At 40.6% G+C, this 26,710-nt stretch overlaps 1 protein-coding gene across 3 annotated transcripts in view; it reads left to right on the top strand.

Moving 5' to 3' along the window:
* Positions 1-26,710, top strand: part of LOC111153257 (aldehyde dehydrogenase 1 family member A2) — a 95,913-nt gene that overhangs the window by 50,218 nt on the left and 18,985 nt on the right. For 2 of the 3 annotated variants that reach the window (XM_022512164.1, XM_022512166.1), the window contains exons 5-7: positions 6,568-6,629; positions 8,914-9,042; positions 9,169-9,282. In XM_022512164.1, the coding sequence (XP_022367872.1) occupies positions 6,568-6,629; positions 8,914-9,042; positions 9,169-9,282 (305 nt within the window). The remainder of the gene's footprint in view (positions 1-6,567; positions 6,630-8,913; positions 9,043-9,168; positions 9,283-26,710) is intronic. The other variant, XM_022512165.1, reaches the window with a different exon arrangement.

Below are 26,710 nucleotides of genomic sequence, written 5' to 3'. Positions count from 1 at the left end.
GAGGGGTCCCAAGGCCAGTCTACTCATTTTTCAGACAAGGAATCTGAGGTGGAGAAGTCACTTTTTTCCCAAGCGCACATGATGGAGTAGTGGTAGAGTTAGGAGGTCTTCTTGACTCAGGAACATGTACCTCACCTCTGGGAAACTACTAGCAGAGTCTGGGGAGGAACAACGTTAGCTCACATCAAGTCTCAGTGTTTGCATAGGCATGTATAGAGTTTATCATTACAGCTGTCAGTGTTCAGTGAGGTCTGCTCAGTGTCGGAATACATAGGTATTTGCTAGGGGACATAATGGAATAGCTCAGTATAGCTGGTCTAATTGTTGAACAGTGGGGTCATCACAAGGGTTACTAACTCCTTGAAACAGCCTAGAGATTCCCTTCACTGAATTGTGTTACAGATTTTTATGCTATTTAATAAACTCACTTTTAGTGAGTATATAAAATTTGCTGTAGTTCTTGAAATACGCTTAGTATTGTAATTGGAAGCTATTTCTGGAGGTCCATGTTAGACAAATTCCCCCTCAATTTCTGGCACATTATAGATTTTTCTGATTTTATTGACATATTGTCTAAACATACTCAAGTTCATGTAGAGACTTGAACTTGGTATTGGCCGGTATTCCTATAAGAATAAAAATTCTGTTAAAAAAAAAAAAAGAAGTATTCCAAGCAATGATAAAATCTGCCTTAAGAAACAAGGATAATGCTGAAGGAATAATTTGAATAATGAAGTTGTTCTATTAAGTAACCGCTGTCTCTCCTGTTAGTTTGACAAGTTACCATCAAGAACATAGAACAGTGGCTTGATACTTCCCAGATAAAGAAAAGGGTTACTCTATTACTCATTTCTAGGGGTCAAAGACTTTTCTTAATATAATTCTAGAAATGGCTTAATAAAATTTGATCCAGAGGTCAACCAGATTCATGGTATAATCATATATTTAATTGTAAGATTTTTATATTCTTCATGAGTTGTAAAAATTCAAATGTAAAAGACATCAGAGCAGTTGGATCTGGGTGGATCTAAAACTCCTTTCAAGAGCAGTATCTTTTGCCCTGTATTTTTTAGTTTTTTTTTTGAGTGAAAAAGAAAAGAGGCTGAGAGATAAAATTCCCACAGGTGTGATTTTGTATTTCTGCTTTGGTATCTTACCTTTTCTTTAGTTTTCTCCACCATAGTTATGATCTAACTTGTTGGCTCAGAATTTGGAATCCAGAACATTTTTCTGGTATTCTTCTCAAATACAGTCCTTTCTTGCTGAGTCTGAACTCTCCCTGTAATATCTCCTATTTCCTAAGAAGCCCTAAGATCAGCATAACCTTAACACAGAGTATCTGACTTTGGGTGGAGATTTTTTCCTTTTTCTTTCTTTTTTTTCTTCTTGGGGGTTGGTGGTGCAGAGGGAGAGAGAGGACATTAAGCAGGCTCCATGCCCAGCATGGACCCCAACACAGGACTCAGTCTCACAACCTTGAGATCATGACCTGAGCTGAAATCAGGAGTCAGATGCTGAGCTGACTGAGACACCCAGGGTCCCCAAGATTTTTTTCTATATCCGGCTGAAGCCCTCTATAGCACAATGCTAGAGAAATGAAGGGAACACCTTTTAAGTCGTCTTGCCATATATATGTAGAATTAACATAAAAGGTGTGAAAATTGGCTGTAAGTTTCACTTAGGCAGAGAAGAGTGCTCATTATGTAGCATCTAGGTATATAAGAGAGAGAGAAGTAACACTCTGTTACCCCTTGGAGTTGACTCTGCTTCCATGAAGAGGAGAGAAGCCCTCAGTTAAGGGTGCCCCGTCTGAGGGGAGGAGGTGTTGCTCTGCAGTGTTCCCTTCATTTCTTAGATACTGAAGTTTATGTGAGTTCTCTGTGTCCACACAACAGATCCTCAAACAATTATCTTCACTTTTCACAAAACAGTTACCACTTTTTCCTTCCTTGGCACTCTTAGACATCATACTCTGATTCTGTGGTTTGTGATATCCACCCAGATCCAACCCTCTATTCCCAGAAGAGTCTTCAGTAATATTTCGAAGGGCAGTGAACTTGAAGTCTGATGACCCAGATTCAAGTCCAGAAGCCACAATTTAACCAGGTTAGATCACTCTAGACTTAACCTTTCTGTGCCATTTTTTCTCTACTTACAAAATACTGATAATAACTATTGCCTGATTTTTTTTAATAGAGTTGTTTTGAGCATGAAATAAGAATGTGAAAATCGTTTGTTAAGCTCTATGGAAAGAGTAGATTCTCCTACACTTACACTCTTTTGGGACTCATTAGTAGAGTCATCAGAAAGGCACACAGTAAAATAAACAGACAGGAAGTCAGCAGCTGTAAAGCTGTTTTAGGTTCTCATGATACCCAGGGACCCTCTTTGTTCTTTCGGTTCCTCTGCACCTCACTACTTGGAGTGTGGTCCCTAAATCAGAAGCACCATATCACCTGGGAGCATGAAGAAATGCAGACTCTCAGGTCCTGCCTCAGACTCACTGGTTCAAAACCTTCATTTTAACAAGCCCTCCAGGTGCTTCATATTCATATTTCAATTTGAGAAGCACAGTACACTGTCCACTTGACACTGAAGCATGCTAGATTATTCTACACTGTAAATAGTGAACATTCTTCATTTTGATTATTAGGCTTAAAGAAAATATTGTTAGCTCATGAAACTGCTTGTTCCATAGAGTTTTTTTAAGGTGAGGCTAACAAGTAGCTCTTTATGTATTTCTAAAAGATGATTTAACAAATTATTAAGTAACAGAGAAAGTGATGTACTTGGACGTGGTGAACATGATGAAGGTGTCTCTTGAGTGATTGGCATTTGGGATTCAGGGTAGTGTCAGCGTAGCTTGAAGGACCTCTGTGGTGCCATTAGACCTAGCCAAGGCTATGCGTAGAAGGCATAGCTCTCATCTTTGCCCTGCACCCCTCGTCAGACTCGGGGTGTCCGGGATCATCTTCCACTAACCAGATGAGAATACAGACTGAGCTCAAGCCCCTTTATTTCTTTCTCACAGCATTCTTTGGGGGAAATGTTCAAGCACCAAAGTATCCTTTATTTCTTTATTTTCTGCTTAGAGGAGCTGTAGAGCTAGAAGGTTCTTCAGTCTGTTCTTTTTGCCAGGCTTTAGCTAAGTGTCAGATCTGTGGACAGTTCATCCAAGGAAGTGCTCATTCCCCATAACTCTGTTTCTCTTGGGACACAATTACAGAGTCAGTTCCATTCCTTATGAGGTCAGCCTCGTAAGATGTTGCCTATATTTTGTTTCTCTTTCATTTCTTCAGGAACCTATAAAATTATATATGTAATACAACTAAATTCTTGAGCCATTAGAACAGAAGGGGGCACGCTTCATTGGAACTGCTCCAGCTTCCCGCATGTGCTGCCACAGTAAACGCCCGCAGTCTTCTTCAGTTCAGATCCCCATCCTTTTCTCAGCCCGTTTGCACCCCTTCTTGACACGATACTCTGATTCTGTCGTCTGTGACGATGCACCCGGAGCCGACACCTTAGCCCAGTTACAGTTGAGTTGGGAAGGATTTCTGTGCAAATGACACCATCTAGCCTCGTGATCAGGGTTACTGCTCCTTGTGAAAAACCTTCCAGGAAGAGCCTGACATCCCATTTATATCTTCCACACATACACACAAAGTGAAGGAGTAAAAGGTACTGATAGTTAAAACAACAGCAACAACCTTTTCTGAGATTCAAAGTTGAAAAAAGGGAGGAATCTGTACTTTTGTAAAGAATGGTATCTATGAAAAGTCTTTAGTTGTCTGCATACAAAGCTAAGAGAGTTAATTTGATTTTTGAAGTATTACTCAGACTTCTCATTGTCATCCTGTGGACAGTTTCCACATCTGGGCTACTTTTGTTTTAATGGGGATATATGCTAAAATAATTTCCTTCCTACAGTTGTTGAATGCTACCTGTTTCCTAATTTCTTTCATTTAAAGCATTGTCATAAAACAAAATTTGGAGACGAGCAGCCAAATTAGGGAAAAGCTTCGCATATACACGTGACAAAGACCTATCCTTACTGTACATATGTAGAGTTCTTCAAATGACTAAAAAGTTGAATAACCCAGTAGAAAAAGAGCAAAAGATATGAATCTGAAGAAAACAATTGAAAATAGCCAGTAAACGTGGGAAGATATTCATGCCATATAACATGAAACACAAATCAAAACAAGTCATTTTCCACCTGTCAGGTTGACCAAACTTAAAATGTTTGAAAAGCCCCAGTGTTAAAGGATGGGGAAAGAATACTATGTTGTTGTTAGAATTATAAATTGTGTAAATTTTTTGAAGGATGATTTGGCAGTATTTACCAAAATGTGAAATGCACCTACACTTTGACCATGAAATTCCACAGGTATGCAAAGATAATGTGAAATTATCATGTCTAAAGCACTATTTATAATTGCCTAAATGGAAGGCAAGCTCTCTGTCCCTCAGGATAGTTCATAGTAGTTACAAATATTTGTTAAGTCAGTGGACTAGCATTCAGCAGCTTAAAAAATAAGTAAGGTATATATGAAAAAAAAAAAGCAAGAAATACAGAAGACTGAATAATATGACTACATTTACACTTTTTTAAAAAGCTCAGGAGAAATAAAAGAATGCAGCATACACTTGTTGTGGAAAAAGAAAGTTCTTTGAAAAGATGCACAGCAACAGATAGCTGTGAATTCTGGGAAGAGGTCCAGGAGGGAGAGAGACCTTCAGTTATTTTATAATGCCTAGATTTGAGTTTAATTAAAACAGTTCTGTGTGATTAAGAGGAGTGGCTTCATTGTGTTGAGAGACAGTGATAAACAATCAAATGCTTTCTCTTCCCCCACCCCACACAGTCCTCCTGCCCCTACTTCATCCTCATCCTTAAGAATAATGCTCTTCAGGAGAATTAGCCAAGGGTCTTCACTTTTCCTGGGGGATAGCTTTTGAGATAGAAAACAGGTATGCGTGAATTGGCCAGTTGGCAGGTGAGGGAAAAGCAAAGACTTTGTCCAGTACTGGCATCGTAGGGCCATATGCTAAGAACGAACCATTCTTTGGTTATGTCAATTAGCCGTTTAAAATAATTCAAATAAAACATGATATAAATATTATCATATCATATATAGGAATATTATTCAGCCATCAAAAAGAATGAAATCTTGCCATTTGCAACAATGCAGATGGAGCTAGAAAGTATTATGCTAAGCAAAATACATCAGTCAGAGAAAGATACCATATGATCTCACTCATATGTGGAATTTAAGAAAGAAAACATGAACATATGGGAAGGGGGAAAAGAAAAAAAAGAGACAGGGAAATAAGCTATAAGTGACTCTTAATGACAGAGAACAAACTCAGGGCTGATGGACGGGGTGGTGGGGGGATGGGCTAGCTGGGTGGTGGGGATTAAAGAGGACACTTGTGATCAGCACCAGGTGTTGTGCGTAAGTGATGGATCACTGAATTCTACTCCAGAAACCAATATTGCACTACATGTTAACTAACAAAATCTAAATAAATAAAAAAATAATAGTGCTATTGACACAATCTATCACACATTGTTGATGGCTGTACAAGTTGATAAAATATCTAGGGAGGTCAGGTCAAAAAGATTTATTACTATTCAATATGAACATATGCTTTCATTCAGCAATTCCACCTCAAGGAATAGATCAAAAATATATATGTACAGGTATATAAAAATGAAATAATTCGTTGCAACATTGTATTAACAAAAGACTGGAAACAACCTATTTATTAATGATAGGCTGTTTCAATAAATAATGCTTGTATAAAAAAATTAAAAAATAAAATCAGGTAAACATATTGGTATTTTCCTAAAGAAAATTTTGGTTTGAATTTCCTGGGTAATTATTCCGATTGCCTATTCCTCTCATAGAGAAAATAAGATTATTAAATAGTCCTTATTTTCATGGATAATTTGAGTGGAAACTTTGGGGTTTTTGATGGAATCTTTTTTAAAGAGGACTTTTGCCTTCTTGAAAGAGTCCCGGATATGTCTCTGTTCCCCCAGTGCCCAGAAAGCATGTTTTGTCGCCTGGATTCAGCTATAAAAAAAGATCTTACTGTATGACTCACCTTTTCTAGTTCCCTACCATGTAAAATTTACCCAGTAGCATTTACTTGGTTTTTTTTTAATATTTCAGAAAGTTATTTAAAATGTTGAGATACGTCGAAGTATCATTTTAGCCCTTAACGTAAAACTTAGTATTTATGTTTTTCCAGTTCCCATCTCCCCTCCTCCCATCCCCTGTCCCCTGCCCCCACCTCCCGCAAGACTGCTTCTCATGTCATAAACTTGTCCTTCATTTCACCTTTGAGGGCCCCTCATCAGTACTCTGGGTGTCCAGGAGCCGTATCTGGAGACACCCTGTGCCGAGTGATAAGCTCTTCTACCAGCGTGCCTACATGGTTGAGTAGGATGTTTTCTCAACTTTACTTCTGTTTTTTCCATCACCCCCCAAATTCTCCCTCTACATTTTTTTGTTCTCATCCAAATTCTCTGGTAGTGACCGTGGGCATTTCTTTCAGATGGAGATTATTTTACCTTTACCAGACACGAACCCATTGGCGTGTGTGGACAGATCATCCCGGTGAGTGAATCTCCTCACGCCTCCTATTTGTTTTCATTTGAAGCAGTTCTCTTAAAGATACATAAAACCTGGACCTCGGTGAGGTATGCTTTCCATTAAGGGGGAGGGGTAGGGAGTGGGGGACAAACTGAGCTCATGTTGTTGACGTATCTTTAACAGCCTCCCCGCAAATGCTTATTTGAACAGGTTAATAGGGTTTCGGCTCCGTTACCAGGAGTTGAGTTCTCAAGCCATGGAATTCTCATGATTAAAATAAGCAAAGCAAAGCCCAGTGTATTAATAACCTGCCCTTGGTTATGGATGTCCGTTCTGCTTATGGAAAATTAATGCTTTGTTATATTTGCTTGTTTATTTTTTAGAACTATGACTCACCATCTTTCCAGGCATATTGTTTTATATGGTCTTTTAATCCCATTCTTTCCCACTGTTTCTTTTCACAAGAATCTAGATAGAAGACTCTACAGAAGACACAGCAGTACAATTAACGTCACGGTCATAATTGAAACCATGCCGGGCTGTTGTATGTCTTGTAAAGGGAAATAGATGTAGTGCTTAGTGTTTGGATTGGAACATTAAACATTGTCTTTTTTTCCCCTCTCTCTCTCATACACAGCCTTGGCACTGTATAAAACATCATCGAATCTTCCGACAGTACTAGCTAATCATTCTGGCAGGGATTTCGGGGGAGGCTCAAATTCAACTCTTAAACGGTAGAGACAAGAAGTGTTCTCTTTCCAAAATATAGGAGGAAGTCATCTTTGGCTTTGGGGGCAGGAGGGGTGGATACAAAGATTTTTGAGAGGTATTAGTATTTTTTTAAGTGATCAACAAGCTGCAGGTTTCTGTGAAATTTACTAGAGAATGAGACAGAAAATGAGAGGTAGGGTTAAGTTCTGCTGCTCCTAACCCACCTAGGGAAATCAGCCGTGGATCAGGCCCCGGGTGAGGTCTGTCCCCTCCACTGCGGGAACTCAACCCTCCTCTTCTTGCCCTTCCCCGGAGGCAAGCTCAGAGCTCCAGCTTTCACCGACAGGACAAGAGCCACTTGTCAGCCAGCTCCGGCTCAATTACCGCACTCCAAGATTTATATACTGTAGATGGAATTAAAACATCACTGTGGACTCCCAAGTTTATAAACAACCAAGGGGAAAAGAAATTGGGTGTTTGGTGAAGGCAAGACACTTGTATATTTTTGCAAGCTTGCCAGGGCCAGTAAGAATCTTTCACGGGTGGCCGCTGAGATGCTTCAGGCAGAAACACATTGGGTCAAGGGCTGGAGCCAGGGGACCCGGATTTCTGCTTTCTTTCTTAATGAAATTATCAATGACACCTGATGGTACTCAGGTTCATCCCTGTGCTTATGTGACAATACGAGCCCAACATCCTTTTCAGAATCAGTTGAAACCATCTTAGGCCCTGAATTCAGATACTCCCCAATATTTCTCAGCATCCCATGTGTTTATTTTGCAATGGAAAGGAGACAAGTGAACAGGTTTGCATACTCATCAGTCGAAGTGGTTTCTTTGTTGTCATCGTGTGCTTTGTGACCTTCCGTGCATATGAAGGAAAGGGACTTCCTCCCAGTACACATGGACTTACCATCCAGAGTTTTCTTCTCCAGCTCGTCCACACGGAAGAGTTCTCTCCAACCCGTCTGCAGTTCCTGGTGTAAAAACACAAATGCAAGAACAAGTTTTCGTGCCCAAGAACTTCCCGGAACCAAAGTCTAGTTTTTTTTTTGTTTTTTTTTTTTAAGATTTTATTTATTTATTTGTCAGAGAGAGAGAGGGAGAGAGAGCGAGCACAGGCAGACAGAATGGCAGGCAGAGGCAGAGGGAGAAGCAGGCTCCCTGACGAGAAAGGAGCCTGATGTGGGACTCGATCCCAGGACGCCGGGATCATGACCTGAGCCGAAGGCAGCTGCTTAACAACTGAGCCATCCAGGCGTCCCCCAAAGTCTAGTTTTAAAAACATAGAAAATGACAACAATGAAAAACCCAACCAAAACAAAGCAAAAAACAGAGACTCCCTTTTCACCCGGAGATTTCTTTTGGTGGGTCACTGGGATACAGTAATTTGCTGAACCGAGAGAAAAGGAGAGATTTTCAAAGCCAGTCCCGTTCTCTTCTTCATGAAGGAATTAAAATCTCCAAACATCTATGCTCTGTGGTGGGACAGGATTTATGTGGAGGAGTCATCTGAGGAATCCAAGCAGTCCCAGCTTGAAAACAAAGTGGTAGAGGAATATTTTTTCATTTATCAACCTTGAGTTTTTTCCTTTCAGTGGAACTTCCCCCTGCTGATGTTTGCTTGGAAAATTGCTCCGGCTCTTTGCTGTGGCAATACAGTAGTTATTAAGCCTGCAGAACAAACGCCGCTCAGCGCGCTCTACATGGGAGCCCTCATCAAGGAGGTAAGGGAAGCCGCCTTTAGGAATGACTCCCACTCCCCTTGTGGCTGGGGCCTACTGGGGCATATCCGATTTAATGTGCTTCATCAGCTTTCACAAGCCACATTTCCTCCAATTCTGTTTTGTTAGGCTGGCTTTCCGCCGGGAGTCATCAATATTTTGCCAGGATACGGGCCAACGGCTGGGGCGGCGATAGCGTCTCACGTTGGCATAGACAAGATTGCGTTCACAGGGTCAACGGAGGTAGGTACCCAAGAAGCCGTGGGGGGAGGAACAGTCCTTCGAGTGAGGAGAGGGTTGGAAAGAAAGCATAATGTGTTATCGCTAGAGGCGGGACACTGAAAGAGAAATGAGTGCCAGGCCTGCAGAGGAGGCGGCATGGGTGCCATAGCTAGAAGCCTCGAGACAGTGGAAGTCAAGTTGTGCGTTGTCCTTTCAGTGGTGCAGGTCTCAGAGTGTTTATCGTGATGCCATCTGTGGAAAACCTGTCCCAGGGGGAAAAAAAAAAGACAAAAAAACCCCACCCTATTATGTTTCGAAATAAAAGGGACACTTCCCAGAGGCAAAAAAACAAACAAACAAAATCAATCCCAGAAGCTGGGGTTCTAAACACTTTTCTGAGTCAAGGACGTTAATGGCAGAAGCAGGTTAAGAAGCTGGAAATCCAGACTTATCTGTAGTGGAGATGAAAATGGAAACACAGCTCTCTCTCCTCACTCTCTCACCAGATCCTGTAGATGCAGCTGGCATCTAACTATGCCCTTGAGCTTTAAGGGATGAGAAAGAGCAGGGGTCAGCAGACTTCTCCGGGAAAGGCCGGAGAGGAAATGTTGGAGACCTTGCAGTACTCTCATTTCTGCTGCGACTACTCCGCTCTGCCCTCGTGAACTAGGAGGCCGCGGCCTGGGGGAAGGTACTAGCCGAGCGTGGCCACAGGCCCATCGGACTTTGTTGATGGATACTGAAATTTAAATTTCATATAATTTTTTCACATCCCCAAATATTCATCTTCTTTTGATTCTCCTGCCACCCCCCCAATCATTTAAAAATACATTAACAGTTTTTAGTTTGCAGGACATAGTAAGATAGACAGTAGGCCAAATTTGGCTCATGGGCCATTGTTTATTGACCCTTGATAAAGAATTGTAAGTCCGCTTAAAAAGATGTATTCTGAAAGGCTACTCTAAATGTCTTGGATTCAGGTAACAGAGATGATAAAAAGAAGGTCTGATTCATTGTTTCAAGTAGAACTTCACAGATGACCTCCCTGTTGAACAAAGGATGTTTGCACATCTAGAACAGAGCTGCATCCCAGAAATACAATGAGCAACACTTGTAACTTAAAATTCTCTATTAGCCTCATTTAAAAAGTTTCAAAACAAGTGGAAGTAATTTAAACAATGTTATTTAATCCAGTATTTCCAAAATAATATTTCAACTCAGGATCAATGGAACAAGTCATTGTCCCAGAATTTTACATTCACTTCTCAATACAAAGTCTTTGAAATCTGGCATGAAGTTTGCATTTGCAGCACGTGTCCATGCAGACCAGCCCCTTTGTGAGTCTCTGCAGCCACCGGAGGCTCGGGACTCCCACACCCGACCACGGGGGCTGGAAGGGCTTGACTATATCAGTAGATGCAATTAACGATACTTAAGTTGACTCATGTTAAAAAGTTTCATAAGAGATTGGTTAATAAACCTGAGTGTTAATTTATAGTTAGGGATTCTTGAGTTTTATGTTCGTAAAGAGTTAATCTTGTTTCCAAACCTCTTATTCTAGTTGTACTTGTTACAGTAATTTGCAGTTTTAATGAAATATATAAACCAAAACATGGGCCTGAAAGGAAATTATAGCTCCTATTTAAACTGAGTCCGGTGCTTTGAAAAGATTTGCTAAGGGCTAGATGCCTAAAAAACTGCAATCAACGAGGAGTGGGCAAGACAATTATAAGAACTTGGGGGAAAGCATAAAGCTGGATAGAATGTGCACCTGGCTGGCTTTGCAAATATTTTTAAGTCTTCACTCCACTTTAAAGAAACTGAAACCAGAAATCTTAAACAGTATTTTAGGGGAATAGTTTCATCAGAAAGGAAAGGTAAACCCATAATTAAAGAAAAGTCCTTGGTTCCACATCCAAAGACTAGAGAATGAATGTACATATTTTTTAAATTAAAATGAAATATTTAAGGATCTTTCCTTGCTTTGACCTTTTTTTCCAAAATTAACCTGTCACGGGGCACCTGCGTGGTTCATTTGGTTAAATCTTTGACTCTTGATTTCTAAGCCTTTGACTCTTTTTTTTTTTTAAAGATTTTATTTATTTATTTGACAGAGAATTCACAAGTAGGCAGAGAACCAGGCAGAGAGAGAGGGGGAAGCAGGCTCCAGGCTGAGCAGAGAGCCTGACTCGGGGCTCGATCCCAGGACCCTGAGATCATGACCTGAGCTGAAGGCAGAGGCTTTAGCCCACTGAGCCACCCAGGCGCCCCTAAGCCTTCAACTCTTGACTTTGGCTCAGGTCATGATCTCAGGGTCGTGAGATCTAGTCCCGCATCCGGCTCCGTGCTAGGTATGGAGCCTGCTTAAGATTTTCTCTCTCCCTCCCTCTCTCTCTCCTCTCTCTCCCATCTCTCTGCTCCTCCCACACTTGTATACATGCTCCCTCCTCAAAAATAAATCAATTAATTAAATTAACCAGTCAGTGGTTCAGATTGAGCCAGTTAAGGGCTTCCGCCGTACAATATCTTTTTTAATAAAAATGAGATCATAATACATAAAATGAGATAGAGCACCTTATATGTCAGTACTTACAGATCTTCTTCATTTATTTCATAGTTGAATAACATACTCTTGGATCACTGAATCATAGTTCAATTAAAACACTTGGGCTGTTTCCATAGTTTGGCTATTGTAGATAATGCCAATGTAGATAATCATGTAGGGGTGCGCATATCCCTTCAAATCAGTATTTTTGTATTCTGTGGGTAAATACCTAGTAGTGAAATTGCTGGGTCAAGGGTAGCTCTATTTTTTATTTTAAAGACTTTATTTATTTATTTGACAGAGATAACAAGTAGGCAGAGAGGCAGGCAGAGACAGAGGAAGAAGCAGGCTCCCTGCCGAGCAGAGAGCCTGGTGCTGGGCTCGATCCCAAGACCTGGGATCATGACCTGAGCCGAAGGCAGAGGCTTTAACCTACTGAGCCACCCAGGCGCCCCAAGGGTAGCTCTATTTTTAACCTTTTGAGGAATCTTCATACTGTTTTCCAGAGTGGCTGTACGAACTTGCATTCCCACCAACAGTGTAAGAGGATTCCCCTTCCTCTTCATCCTCGCCAACACCTGTTGTTTCCCCTGTTGTTAATTTTAGCCATTCTGACTGGTGTGAGGTGGTATCTCACTGTGGTTTTGATTTATATTTCCCTGATGATCAGTGATATTGACTAAGTTTATTTTTTTATAAGTGAGTGTTCAGTTAGTCCAACAGTATTTATTAAATAATCTAATCTATCCTTTTGCAGCTAATTTGAAAACAACATTAACATTGTATGATAAATTTCCATATAAACATGTTTTTGTTTTAGGACTCAAAAGTTTGTCTCTTCTTTCACTAATGCCAGATTGCTTCAATTACTAGGTTTTAAAAAATGTTGCAATAGGGGCTCTCGGGTGGCTCAGTCGGTTAAGTGTCCAACTCTTGGGTTCGACTCAGGTCATGCTCTCAGTGTCCTGGGATCCAGCCCCACTTTGGGCTCCCCACTCAGTTGGGAGTCTGCTTCCCCTCTCTCTTTCCCCCTGCCCCTCCTTCTGCTCGTACTCTCTCTCTCTCTCTCTCTCTTTTGCTCTACAATAAATAAATCAGTCTTTAAAAAAAGATGTTTCAAGATGGCAGGCAAGGTACTCTTTTATTTGGTTTTCAAAACCTTTCAGCTATTCTTGTCCATCCTTTCAGCTAAAATTTCAAATTGATTTTCTAAATACTTTGCCTTCCTCCTAAAAACTCTGGGAATTTTGACTGTTGTTACATTATCTATCTTTACTAAATCAGGATGAGTGCTTCCTGTACAAGACTGACTTCTTGTCTAGGAGCACCATGCAAATCTCTTCATTTACGTGTCAGTCCCATAGGTTTTTTGAAGTCACAATGTTATGTATTGGCAAGTTATATTGACGGGTGACCCAGTCATTCAGGCTGGTCGTTGTTCTTTATCCAGTCTCGTGAACTCTCATCCTATGTATTCCCAGCTTAGCATTCAGCCAGAGACTCAAGGGGAACCCCTTGTCAATTTCCGGACCTCCTTCTCTCCATCTGGTTCTAAGCCCCTCACCTTTAAGCCACCGCAGCCTCTGTGAACTCCAGTCTTTTACTTCAGTTTAGTGAGACCACCCTGTTCTACTTTGATCTTCCCATCCCATGCTGCAATCGAGAAAGTCTTTTGCCAAAGAGGTCTTCCCTTATTCATTTCTCTCACTTCTAGGATCACAGTCCCGTACTGCCCACTGCCCAGTTTGAAGAAAGCTGTTTCACATATTTTTCTAGTTGTTTACAGTAGGAAGCCAATTTCAGGGCCATTATTCCATCATGACCAGAAGCAGAAGTCTTTGTGGCATCTTCTGATTAGGCAGATTTCTAATTCCCATAGTTTGTCCTTGTCCTCATTGCCTCAAATTGGATAGATCATTGTCAGTAAGCTTATAAATTTATTTTATTTCTGGCCATATACAGAGGTTTTAGGGAGGCATTCTCTTTGGAGTCTATCTTGGTCATTCTTCTCACTACCTCAAGTAGTATCTGATGTGCAGTCAACATGCATTATAAATATTTGTTAGCCCCATGAAGGAGGAAGGACTGCATTGGGTGGGAGGGTTGGGGGGGTGGGGGCTAGATCTCAGAGCTAGAGGCGATGATTATGCTAGGCTCAGCACAAGTGTACCTACCATCGGCCACCATACAACACTATCATGATGTCATTAGTTCAAGATATTTAAGTTTAAATGAAAAGCTACTTCATTCAGAGACAACAATATTTAAGAAAAAGATAATTCTACATCTTAATTCCATGGTTCATATTCATAACTGGTGGAAACGTAGGCCTGTCTCCCTTTTTTGTCTTGGGGGAGAATCAAATGGTGGCAATATGGGGACCAGTGGACACAAAGGCCTTGGAGGACAGTAACCCCAGGCGCGAGGACCTTTGTGAGTAATGTGTTGCTTGATACTGGCAGATAAGCAACAAATACGGGAATCCATTCCATTCTCAGAATCGTTTCCCAAGCCTGATATTAAGGACCAGGACTTTCAAAAAGCTCAATCCATGTTTTGCTGGGTTGTAAAATATGACATTAGGTTTCACTGTTTGCCCCTCAAAAGCAAAGGTAGTTTTCATTTTTCTGTCATTTCAGACAGCTCTACTTTTCACAGGCATTGAAGTTCCAGAACTGTAGATTTTATATTAAATCAGTGTGTATCCTTAACAGTCTCTTTGGAAGTGAAAAGCCTTATAGAGATGGGGTGAGAGGAAGCCCTAAGAACCTAAATCATGCCAGACACGACGTATTGAGAAGTTGGTGTGTGTTTGATTTCCTAGTGCCCCGAACACTTGGTAGAGGGGACCAACACTGGACAGCAGCTGTTCAGTGACTGAATCCCAGCGTTCTGGTGGGAGTAGTTCACATTCAAAGAACACAAAGATGTGCCAGAGTTAGGTAACATATTAGGTTTAATCCTGTACCTATTCCTCATAAATCATCCCTCTACTCCTTAGAGTATGTTACTCTCCCCTCTCTTCAGGCCGGATTAATCTCTATCTCTGTCCAGTGGCTTCTCATAACCCAAAGTTAATCACTGAGCCAAACCGTCAGTAATCAGTCCAATCAGTCTCATGATCACAAAGACCTCCTCATAGACTCTTTACCTTAGTTTAAGAATTTTAGAGCTTTAATGTCGTTCAGCTTGAGTTAATTTCTTTCAGTCCTTTATTGAGAGCCTCTTAAAGGGAAATAAAGTCCTCCTCTTTTGCTAAATGAAAGCTTGAAAGAACACTGCATCATAACTCCATACTTTGCCTCTTTAAAAAAAAACCAAAGGGGGTAAAAAAACAAAACAAAACAAAAGAACGAAATCACTTTTTTGGTAAGAAATTCCAAGCACGGTCTTCAAGTCACACTAAAAGCCATCAAGATTAAATAAGGTATGTTAGATCCATATCAGAAAACTAGGCATAATTTCAGCCTCTTTAATAGTGGTGTGGATTTGTTCACAGTACGTGTGATTGTTTTATCCTTCTAGCCCTCGAATGCCTACCTGGAAATAAGGGATGAAAGTATCTAATTCATGGATTGTGAAGACATAATAAGCTAACATATGTAACGTGTTTAGGACAGGGCCTGATTCTTAGTAAAGTACCAGTAAATATTAGCTGTCATTGTTTTCTATTTGTTTTTAAATGAAATTTATAGAAGAATTTATCCTTGGGAAAGTGGGTAGAATAGAAGGGGCTGGATTCAGCCAACCTGGGGTCAAGTTCCAAATTTCCTGCTATGTGACCTTTGGCAAATTATTTAGTCTTTCTGACCCCTCGTTTCTTCCTCTACTAAGAGGGGCTATGAGTAACTCCTAATTCCTGTTGTCCTCTGGTGGTTTTACTTTCCATTTGTTTTAGGGCTTTTATAAATAGTTTACAAATATTTTTGTCTTCTAATAAATGTGGGGGTGTTTTGTTGTTCTATTTTACTTTTTTGAAAGATTGCCCAGGTACTTGCTTGGATAAACTGATTATAAATCTCCCCCTCTTTTTTTAAGTGGCATAGTGTACTCGATTTAGAGAGTGTGCTTGAAGAGGACACTTGGTACCTATTAAGGAACTTGTGTATGATTCCGTTGTAGCCAAGAGCGAGGGCCGCTCCCACAACCTGTGTTTGCTGGAACCAAATCCCAGCCCAGGGAGAGTTTCTTTGCAGCAAAGTGTAACGTGGTTGCCATGTTCTCCAGTAGTTTTTCAAGGACTCCCTCACCTACGGGGATTGGGGAGGGGGTCGCAGCTGATGATGGAAGGGCTTGTTTAATACAGATTCCTGGGTACCACCCAAGAGCCTCTAAGTCAGAACAACTGGAAACAAGGCCCAGGAATTCTCATTTTAGTAAGTTTTTCTAGTGATTCTTATGTTCACTAACTTGTAGGAATCACTAGTTTATACATAGTTGGACTAGTTGGGTCATACTCCAAAACGTGTTCCTAGGCCTGGTCAAGAAAACAGCTACAACTCTGAGTTTGTTAACCTGTGCCAGAGAGAACATTTGTGAGAACTGACAGCTGTCACAGTGTCACTCTTTCTGTAAGTCCATTCCAGGGATCGTATCTCTTCTAAGCACCAGAAGGGGAAAAGGTGAATTCAGAATCAGTTTAGCACAGCCATCATATCCAAACCCTTCCCTACACACTTCATAATTTCTCAAAGAGAAACAGCAAAAAGGGCCCATATTTTATTTTATATATATATATAATATATATATATATATATATATATTTTTTTTTTTTTAAACTAACATGTAATGTATTATTTGCTTCAGGGGTACAGATATGTGAATCATCAGGCTTACACAGTTCACAGCACTCACTATAGCACACACCCTCCCCAATGTGCAGCTCCCAGCCACCCTATCCCTTCCCTCTCCTCCTCTGCCCTCCAGCAACCCTCTGTTTCCTGAGATTAAGAGTTTCTTATGGTTTGTCTCCCTCCCCAGTCCCATCTTGTTTCATTTTTTTTCTCCCTTCCCCCCACGGCCCCCATCCTGTCTCTTAAATTTCTCATATCAGTGAGATCATATGATCATTGTCTTTCTCTGATTGACTTATTTCACTTAGCACAATACCCTCTAGTTCCATCCACGTCATTGCAAATGTCAAGATTTTGTGGGTTTTGATGGCTGCATAGTATTCCATTGTATATATATATATATATATATATATATATATATACACACACACACACCAAATCTTCTTTATCCATTCATCTGCTGATGGACATCTAGGTTCTTTCCATAGTTTGGCTATTGTGGACATTGCTGCTATAGACACTAGGGTGCAGGTGCAGATCACTTCATTTGTATCTTTGGGGTAAATAAATACCCAGTAGTGCAGTTGCTGGGTTGTAAGGTAGCTCTGTTTCAACTTTTTGAGGAACCTCCATGCTGTTCTCCAGAGTGGCTGCACCAGCTTGCATTCCCACCAACAATGTAGGTGGGTTCCCCTTTCTCCATATCCTTGCCAACACCTGTTGTTTCCTGTCTTGTTAATTTTAGCCATTCTGACTGGTGTGAGGTGGTATCTTACTGTGGTTTTGATTTGTACAAAGGGCCCATATTTTATTTAGAAGTCTACAAACCTTTCCAAAAGCTCACACATACTACAGAACTATGCAGCATTGGTTATCAGGGAAACCCTGGCGGAACACGGGGGTACTCATTGCCAGTTCTGCCGTGATTATATTTCTCCGAAGAAGCCAACACTCACACAGTGCCCCTGTAAAGAGCTAAGACTTCTCTTATTTCCACAAGCTACACCTCAGGAACAAGCGCCGCAGCAAGTCCTCTGCCACAGCAAGTCCTCTGCCACTTCGTCTGTGTGTAGCTAATGACACTCCTCTTCTTACCCTTCCTAGATCCTGGAGCAGCCCTGGAGCCCCGAAAGGCCTACATGGGCTTGCCAGCTTCCCAAGAGAAAGGACTTTGATAATCTTAGAACTCAGAGTCCCCTCTCATCCGGTTAACATTGGGACTCTCTACTATGTCCTGGGCCCCAGTAAAGATGCCCTTATGTCACTTCTTGTTTGACAAATGACCTTGGGGTTCCCCTAGCACAGAGAGTTGAAGATCCCCCTAGTTCTTCATGAGCTTCCTCCTCCCTCTCTTCGCTAGTTCTTCTGTGCTTTAGACCTGTTCTGCAGAGGGTTCTCCGGGCTTAGCACAGCTCCAAGGTCATGGTATTATCCTATGTAACCCCTGCAGAGGTGGTTCAATGGAGCCCAGAGAATCAGCTGATGGATTGATTAAAAACTTTACACTCCAGGCTTAGCTGATCAGATTTTCTTCTTATAAGCAATTTCTTTTGCCCTTCTCTGCATAAAAGCACTATTCCTGAGGGAGGGTACAGGTTCATTTCAGTCATTCACTGATAACTATTGGTTTCTGAACTTGGCATTAACTAATTAAAGGTATTTAATGCCAAGTTCAGAAACCAATAGTTATGACTGATGTGCTCCAAGTCTTCTTTCCTATAAGACCTTCAGTACAAAAGATTTTTCACCTGGAGTAACATAATCAGTCCCTTTAATGTTTCATTTATCAATATGAAATAATCCAATGAGGGAGTCAACACAGTATGTCATTTAGAATATTTCCTTGGAATAGTTCACTCTAATTATTGACCTCTTTTTTGAGCTTAGACGTCTGCTTTCTAACTGCAGAGTGGACACCTCCACCTGGATGTCCAGACTCCTCCAGCTCATGGACAGGTTGGTTCATGACCTGGCCCCGCACCTTCCCCTATCTCCAGCCTTCCCAGACCACCTGCAAAGCCCTGCATGTGCCGTGCCTTCCTGTTCTGTGACCTTGCCCCTTGCGCATGCTGCTTCTGCTGTCAGAGCACCCTCCTTTCTGTTATCTGCCCTGCAAGCCCTTGGCGCAGTGGTTCTGTTCTACCATCCATGCAGGTTAATGAGAACTGGTCTACTTCTCTAGTGAGTGTGGTGCTTCGTTCTTACTGAGTCTGATTATCTCAAATGTTGCCTCTTTCTAGTTCTTTTGTCCTCTGATCTGTTCTGTATTTTTACCACCTTGGCTCTCCCTTAAGTTTCTTTTTTTCTCATCACTACTTCTCTCTCCCTGTCAAGCTCAAATTGTCTTAAAATTTAATTGATTTATTCCTAATGCATTTTACTTTAATTAAAACCATCAAATCGTATTTTATTTTATTTTATTTTTTTAAAAGGTTTTATTTATTTATTTGTTAGAGAGAGAGAGAGAGCACGAGCACAGGCAGAGTGGTAGGCAGAGGCAGAGGGAGAAGCAGGCTCCCCGCTGAGCAAGGATCCCGATGTGGGACTCGATCCCAGGATGCTGGGATCATGACCTGAGCCGAAGACAGCCGCTTAACCAACTGAGCCACCCAGGCGTCCCTCAAATCGTATTTTAAATAGCCAAGTAAATTCAATATAATTTCCCCAACAACAGTCCAGAAAGGAAAACAAAAAGATGAATGGCATAATTACTCTGATAAAGTAACCCTTTCGTTGTTTAATATGTCCTTTTTGACAGCTTTATTGTGGTGTAATTGATATATAGTAAATTGTACAATTTGATATGTCTTGATGTATGTATCTACCCATGAAACCCTTATTACGTTCAGATAGCAAATACATCCATCACCCTTGGAAGTTTCCTGCTGGCCCTTTGCTATCTCTCTCCTCTCTCCCTCCATACCCTTCCCATTCCCTGGCACTGATCTGCTTTTTCCCGTTGCAGATCATTTGCAATTTTTTGAATTTCATGTAAATAGAAACACACTGTATGTACCCTTCTGTCTGGTTGTTCTTACACGTTAATTTTGAAATCCATCCTTGTTGTGTATCTCGGTAATCATTCCTCCTTATTGCTGAGCCATATTCCATTTTATGGATATATCACAATTTGTTCATCCATTCAGCTGTTCGTGGACATTTAGGTGGTTTCTAGTTTGGAACTATTATCAATAAAATTTCCTATGAACATTTCATGTGCAAGTTTTTGTGCGTGCGTGTGTGTGTGTGTGTGTATGTATGTATTACCTAGAAATGGAATGGCTGGATCATATGGTAGATTAAGAAACTGCCAAATAGTTTTCCAAAGTGGCTGAACCATCTTACATTCCTTCCAGCAATGTATAACATTTCCAGCTCCCCTACATCTTCTCCAGCATTTGGTATGGTTGGTCTTTTTAATTTTAGCCATTCTAATAAATGTGTAGTATTATCTCAACATAGTGGGGATTTAAAAAATTTTTTTAAATTTTATTTTTTTCAGTGTTCCAAGATCCGTTGTTTATGCACCATACCCAGTGCTCCATGCAATACATGGCCTCCTTAATACCCACCACCAGGCTCACCCATCTCCCCACCCCCCACCCCTCCAAAACCTCAGTTTGTTTCTCAGAGTCCACAGTCTTTCATGGTTCATCTCCCCCTCTGATTTCCCCCAATTCACTTAATCCTTTCCTTCTCCTAATGTCCTCCATGTTATTCCTTATGCTCCACCAGTAAGTGAAACCATGTGATAATTGGCTTTCTCTGCTTGATTTATTTCACTTAGTGTAATCTCCTACAGTCCCGTCCATGTTGCTACAAAAGTTAAGTATTCATCCTTTCTGAGGGAGGCATAATATTCCATTGTATATATGGACCATACCTTCTTTATCCATTCATCTGTTGAAGGGCATCTCGGCTCTTTCCACCATTTGGTGATTGTGGCCATTGCTGCTATGAACATTGGGGTACACTTATGGCCCTTCTTTTCACTACATCTGTATCTTCAGGGTAATATATCTATAGCTTGGGAACTTTTGACTATGCACCACATTTTAAGTTTTTTAAAATTATAGAAGCCCATTTAAAAACATTTTGCTACAAATTTATTCCATAAATATATAATTAGTAGATTATTATTATTAAGCTAAATTCCACCTGTTCTTTAGCTTTCTGAGTCTGTTTTCTATGAAATGGGGAGAGTGACATCTACTTTACGAAGTGGTTGTGAGCATTAAACTAGACAACACCTGCAGAAGATCCTGTTAATACGGTAACCCCATTACTAGCTTATAAGTGACTCTTCCAGACTGTGGGTTGAAATCAGACATTGTACATATTATCCTTAACCGTGTTTGAAATTAGGTAATAATCAGTTCAAACCTTATCATGAGGTAGATCAATGTAGCATACCATGTGACATAATTGGAAGTGGGTTCCTTCAGTTTTTTTAAAAAATTTTATTTAAATATTTTATAGATCTCAGTGTATCAGTTGAGGGTCTTTCCCCTTATTCTTAGGATCCTATCACCTGTGTATGTGTGTGCATTATATATAGGTAGTTGATTTTATGTGGTGTTTCCATTGCACATGTTTTACTTTTGGATTCTTGCCCTCCTCCCTATAATGTTAGTTTCTGAATCAGAGGTGCTGAAACACTGAGTGCAGACATATTGACAGCTGTGTTCCTGCCATAGAGTAAAGCACCTGCTTTGCGGATGGAGAACCTGAAAGACAGGCTGTTTCCAATACTTACTCTTTATATGTTAGCCCCCATTTTAAGAATTCAGTTTATTTAAACTAAAACAAAAGCAATTCACCCTTTTCTCCCACTCCCCACCCCCTGCTTCTGGCAGTCATCTGTCTGGTCTCTGTATCTATGAACTTGGTATACATACATACATCTACATCTACATATACGTATACATATACATACACACCACACACATATGTTGTGTGTGTATATATGTACATACATATATACACACATACACACACACCTGATATTTCTTTCTCTCGATGGCAAGCATTATATGTTTGTATGTATATATATATACATACATACAAAGTATAGTTATTTTAGATTCCACATATAAGAAAACTCATATAGTATTTGTCTCTCTCTGATTTATTTCACTTAACATAATGCCCTTGAAGTTCATCCATGTTGTCAGAGAGAGCAAGAGTTTGGTATTTTTATGGCTGAATAATATTCCATTATTCACATATATCCACAATTTCTTTATCTAATCATCCGATGATAGACACATAGGATTTTTCCATATCTTAGCTTTAGTAAAGAAGGCTGCAGTGAGGATGCAGATACATGTTTTCCAGTTAGTGTTTTTGTTTTCTTCAGATAAGTACCCAGAAGTGGGATTGTTGGATCATACGGTAGTTCTATCTTTAATTTTTTTAGGAACCTCCAAACTGTTTTTCATAATGGTTGCACCAATTTATATTCCCACCAAGAGTGCCTAAGGGTTCCCATTTCTCCATGTCCTTGCCAGCACTTGCTATGTCTAATATTTTTGATTCTAGCCATCCTGACAGTTGTGAAGTGATATCCCATTTTGGATTTGATTTGTATTTCCCTCTTAATGAGTGATATTGAGCATCTTTTCATGTTTGTGTTGGTCATCTGTATGTCTTCCTTGATGAAGTGTGTTTCAATCTTTATCTATTTTTTACTGTTTTGTTGTTTTATTGTTGAATTTTAAAAGTTCTTTGTGTATTCTGGATACAAGTCCATTGTGTTTGCAAATATTTTCTCCTAGTCTTTGGCTTATCTTTTAGTTCTCTTAACAGTGTCTTTTGCAGACCAGAAGTTCTTAATTTTCATGACATCCAATTTGATTAATTTTTTAATTTTATGGATCAGGCTTTCAGTTTCATGCCTAAGGAATGTTCACCTAACTTAACACCACAAATATATTCTCTTATGCTCCCTTCTAGAAATTTTATAGTATCATGTTTAACATTTAGGTCTCTGATCTGTTTTTAGTTAATTTTTGTGCATGTTGTAAGGTGAAGAACTAAATTCTTTTTTTAAAAATTTATTTATTTATTTTTAAAGATTTTACTTATTTATTTATTTGACAGAGAAAGAGAAAGATCACAAGTAGGCAGAGAGGCAGGCAGAGGAGGAGGGGGGAAGCAGGCTCCCTGCTGAGCAGAGGCCAATGCGGGGCTCGATCCCAGGACCCTGAGATCATGACCTAAGCCAAAGGCAGAGAGGCTCAACCCACTGAGCCAACCAGGTGCCCCAGTCTTCTTTACTTTTTTTTTTTAAGTCGGTAATAAGAGTTCCAGCACCATTTCTTGAAAAGACAGTTTTTTCCTGCTGAATCGGCTTTGTGCCTTTCCTAGGAAGCGGCTGTCCTTATTTGTATGGGTCTTTTCCTAGTTCTGTTTTGTTCCACTGATCATGTGTCTGTCCCTTCACCAGTACCACACTATTTCCTTTCATTACTGTAGCTTTATATAACATAGGAAATTCTTTATCTTAACAGGAGATCATTGAAAACTAAATATGAAATTTTCATAGATGCAGATCTTCAATGGAGGGAACAGAGAGAGAGAGAGATGAGAATTTGAGAACAAGAATGAGGTGGAAGGTGGCCCTGTGAGGAGTTTTGCCCTTGGGAATACTCAGAGTAGTGAGCCAGCCCATTGTAGTGGGCATGGAGCAAATTTCCCTGACTTCTTCCAACTTGGTCTCTATTTGCTCTTTCTCTCCCTAGAGAGGTTGGCATTCACTTGCAGGAGAACCACTCCTCGGGCCTCTGGAATATCTCCTAGTTTCTTCAGAATGATACCACTGATAGACCATAGAAGACCCGAGGGAGAAGCATCTGTCTAGAATATGAAGGCCAACTTACAATTACACATATTAATGGTGGTGGGTAGAGAACGTTCACGGGCAAATCAAAGGATCCCGTAATTCTCAAACTCCCTTTCAGCTTGCTTTCATCCGTTTTTTTTTGTTGTTGTTGTTGTTGTTTTGTTTTGTTTTGTTTACTTCTTTATTCATCTATTGTTGTTTAACTTTGTAGCTCCTTGGGAAATTGTGTAGATTCTTCCAGAGGAAACATGTCACTTCAATACAGAGTAGAACATGGCTCCTGGTCTGCTTGCCCTAGGGAGAGGGGACTTACTGGGACATCACAGAATGTCTGCAGCAGTAACAAGAAGCTTATTTGAGGTGGCTGCTTTCCATTTTACTTTAGCAAAAGGGCTTTGAAAAACAAACAGTTCCCTCAGATTAAAGACCGGATTAATTTCTCCTTATACAGCTAAGTACATAAGCGATGCATGTAAATATTTAATAAGTGAATATAAAAGGGCTCTTATAAACACAGAGTCAATAAACAACCTCAAGCAAGGACAGGAAGGCAGTTTGCACTTTGCTTGGTGTGGTGTTTTCTTTATTCAATTAGATGAACAAACCATGATTTCATCATTAGTCAACAAGATAGTAGAGAGACCATCAAAGCAAACTACAGGAGAGTCCAGACTGATTCGTGCCAAGCAAATGTTTGTAGCTAACAGCTGTATTAGCACTGCGTCTCATTCACGCAGCCAGGGTTCTCCTCTCACTTCCTAAGTGGGAGGAATGTCATGTCGCACGGTGCTGTCGCCCTTGCTGCTGCTGGAGGCAGGAACTGGGGCAGCGCGCTCTCTCTCTCTCTCTCTCACTCTCACTCTCTCATAGCCTCACCACCTCTCTGTTGGTGGGGGAGGTAGCCTGCTGGAGTTTTCACTCTTTTTTTAAAAAGTTAATGGGCCTCTTCCTAAGGGGGTATGAGTCCACGAGCAAACAAACCATCTAAAAACTTAAACCAAAAATACCAGTTCGATGGGTCAGTGCCTCTGGATATACAGGTTTTAAATTCTCTTTTTTTCCTTTTCTTAATACTTAAGTCAAAACTCAAGTACTGGAGAATTAAGAAAAAGTCTACTGTGGCCTCTGCCTGCTAGCCAAGATTGTTTATTTATTCTGCAGTGGGTCCCCCTCCTGGGAGCTGGGGATGATAATGAGCAGGTCCCAAGATGCCCCAAGATGCCCAGCCCTTTATTCAGCTCACCTGGTGAGTGGGAAATGTTGTACCATTGACTTGAGTACTCCAGGTGTCTTCCTATCAAAGCAAACCAAGAAACAAAATCTTGCCTTTTTTTAAATAGAAAGGGAGAGTCCTGTGTAGTTAATAGACAGACGGCTAAGTGTACCAGACAGCTGATCTGGCCTGTCTGTTAGCTGGGTTGGGATTCTCGTCCTAGCAGAGGGAACTTAACCCACAGGAGGGCATCTGGAGAAGAAAGCAGGAGCCACAGCGAGAAACTGTAATGGGCAGGAAGGACTGGAGGCGTGGGATGGGCGTTCAGAGTCCAGGGCTGGCTCCGCCTCTTCACAGGTGCCTATCAGCAAATCATTTCTGGACCTCCCAGAGTCACTTTTTTTTTTTTTTTTCCAACTATGAAATGGGGTAGTTTTGCCTCACTGAAACATGGAGATTAAACAACGCTTGTGACAACAAACAGCGCACAGTATGTGCTTAGCAAACAGTAAGGTTGCACAACTAGAAAGGAGAAGAAATGAATGATGCAAGGTGAGAGACAAGTGTGGGAGAAATGCCCTTAAAGATTCTTGAATCTCTTGGTTCTCAACCTTAGCAGTGCATTAGAATGTTCTGGGACAAGGACACCTAGGTGGCACAGTCAGTTAACCATCTGACTCTTGGTTTGGGCTCAGGTCCTGATCTCAGTGTCATGAGATCGAGCCCCATGTTGGGCTCCGCGCCCACTGAAGAGTCTGCTAGAGATTCTCTCTCCCTCTCCCCACTCTTGCTCATGCACGCTCTCTCTCAAATAAATAAATCCATTTTTAAAAAAGCATGCTCTGGGGAACTTTTAAAAATAATTGGAGTAAAATAATCAGAATCTCTGGAGGAAGAGCCTAGACATAGAAAAAATTTTTAAGTCCCAGGAACTGTTCAGCCAGTAGTAGATGAAGTCATCCCCCCTTCATTAAAAAGATGAAATTTAAGCCAAAGATAAGTACAGGGAAACCCAAGATTATTCTATGAGTTGTAGCAGAATACAGCTACCTTGGACATAGGCATCCTATATTCCAATTGCTCACTTGTTTCCCTAAAGCCCTCCTAGTCTCTGACTTCTAGAGACCTTGAGAACAGGTGTCATGTTCTGGTGCAGTTGCCCAACAAATCTTCCATATGTGTGTCAGATAGAATGTCTCTCTGCTCGCAGATTTGGTCTAGAAGACAACTATTAGACAAGAACAGGGTGAGAGTTGTTTTGGATCAGAGGATTAGACTTTTAGGGAAGGTGGGTCTGGAAAGCTAGCTTTACAGCAGAAGTAGCAGAAGCAGGTCTGGAAAAATGAGTTTATCAGCAAGCAAGGGGAAGAAGGGCATTTTAGGCAGATGAAACAGCTTGTACAACGAAAGACAAGTGGTTTCATGTGGCTGGAGAGGCCGGTGTGCAATGGGGAACTGGTGGTTAGCGACCATGTTGGCTTTCATAAGCCGAGTTGGACAAAGTTTGGAAATTGCTGTTACAGTGAAATTAAAGGAGCTGCTTAAATATCTTGGTCCTTTTACTTTCTGGTGGAAATCTGAACAGACTGATTTGAGCTATTATTACTAGATATTTCAGAAAGACAAGAAATAGCCAATTATGCATATTTTCAGCATTCTTATTTCCATCATGGTTAGCCAGTAGCACAATGAAAAATAAGAAAGGAGAGGAGGGAAAAAGCATACAGTCAATCTCTTTGGGGTTTAAGAAATGAAAATGTATTCCAAAAAGCAGGCATCTCCAACCAGTTTACTGAGATGTTTCTGTTTTGTTTTTTTTTTAAACATGGCATATCTCTGAGAAAGAATCCACCCTTATTAATACGTGTGATTACTAATAAAAAGAAATATTTCTGAGAAAGCACTTATCTAATATGGACAATTCAGTAATTAATAAAAAGAAAAGTTTACCTAACTTCAGAAACTCTGTTCAGGAAGCAACATGGGAAAGAGCAAAGAGTGCACAGGAAGAAGGCCTTTCATGTGTTATTTTGTCCCATATAACCCTTTCCCTT

The sequence above is a fragment of the Enhydra lutris genome, unplaced genomic scaffold, assembly GCF_002288905.1.
Source record: "Enhydra lutris kenyoni isolate GAN:26980312 unplaced genomic scaffold, ASM228890v2 scaffoldscaffold31, whole genome shotgun sequence".
NCBI classification, from domain to species: Eukaryota; Metazoa; Chordata; class Mammalia; order Carnivora; family Mustelidae; genus Enhydra; species Enhydra lutris.
This window is presented reverse-complemented; position numbering and strand designations above follow the sequence as displayed.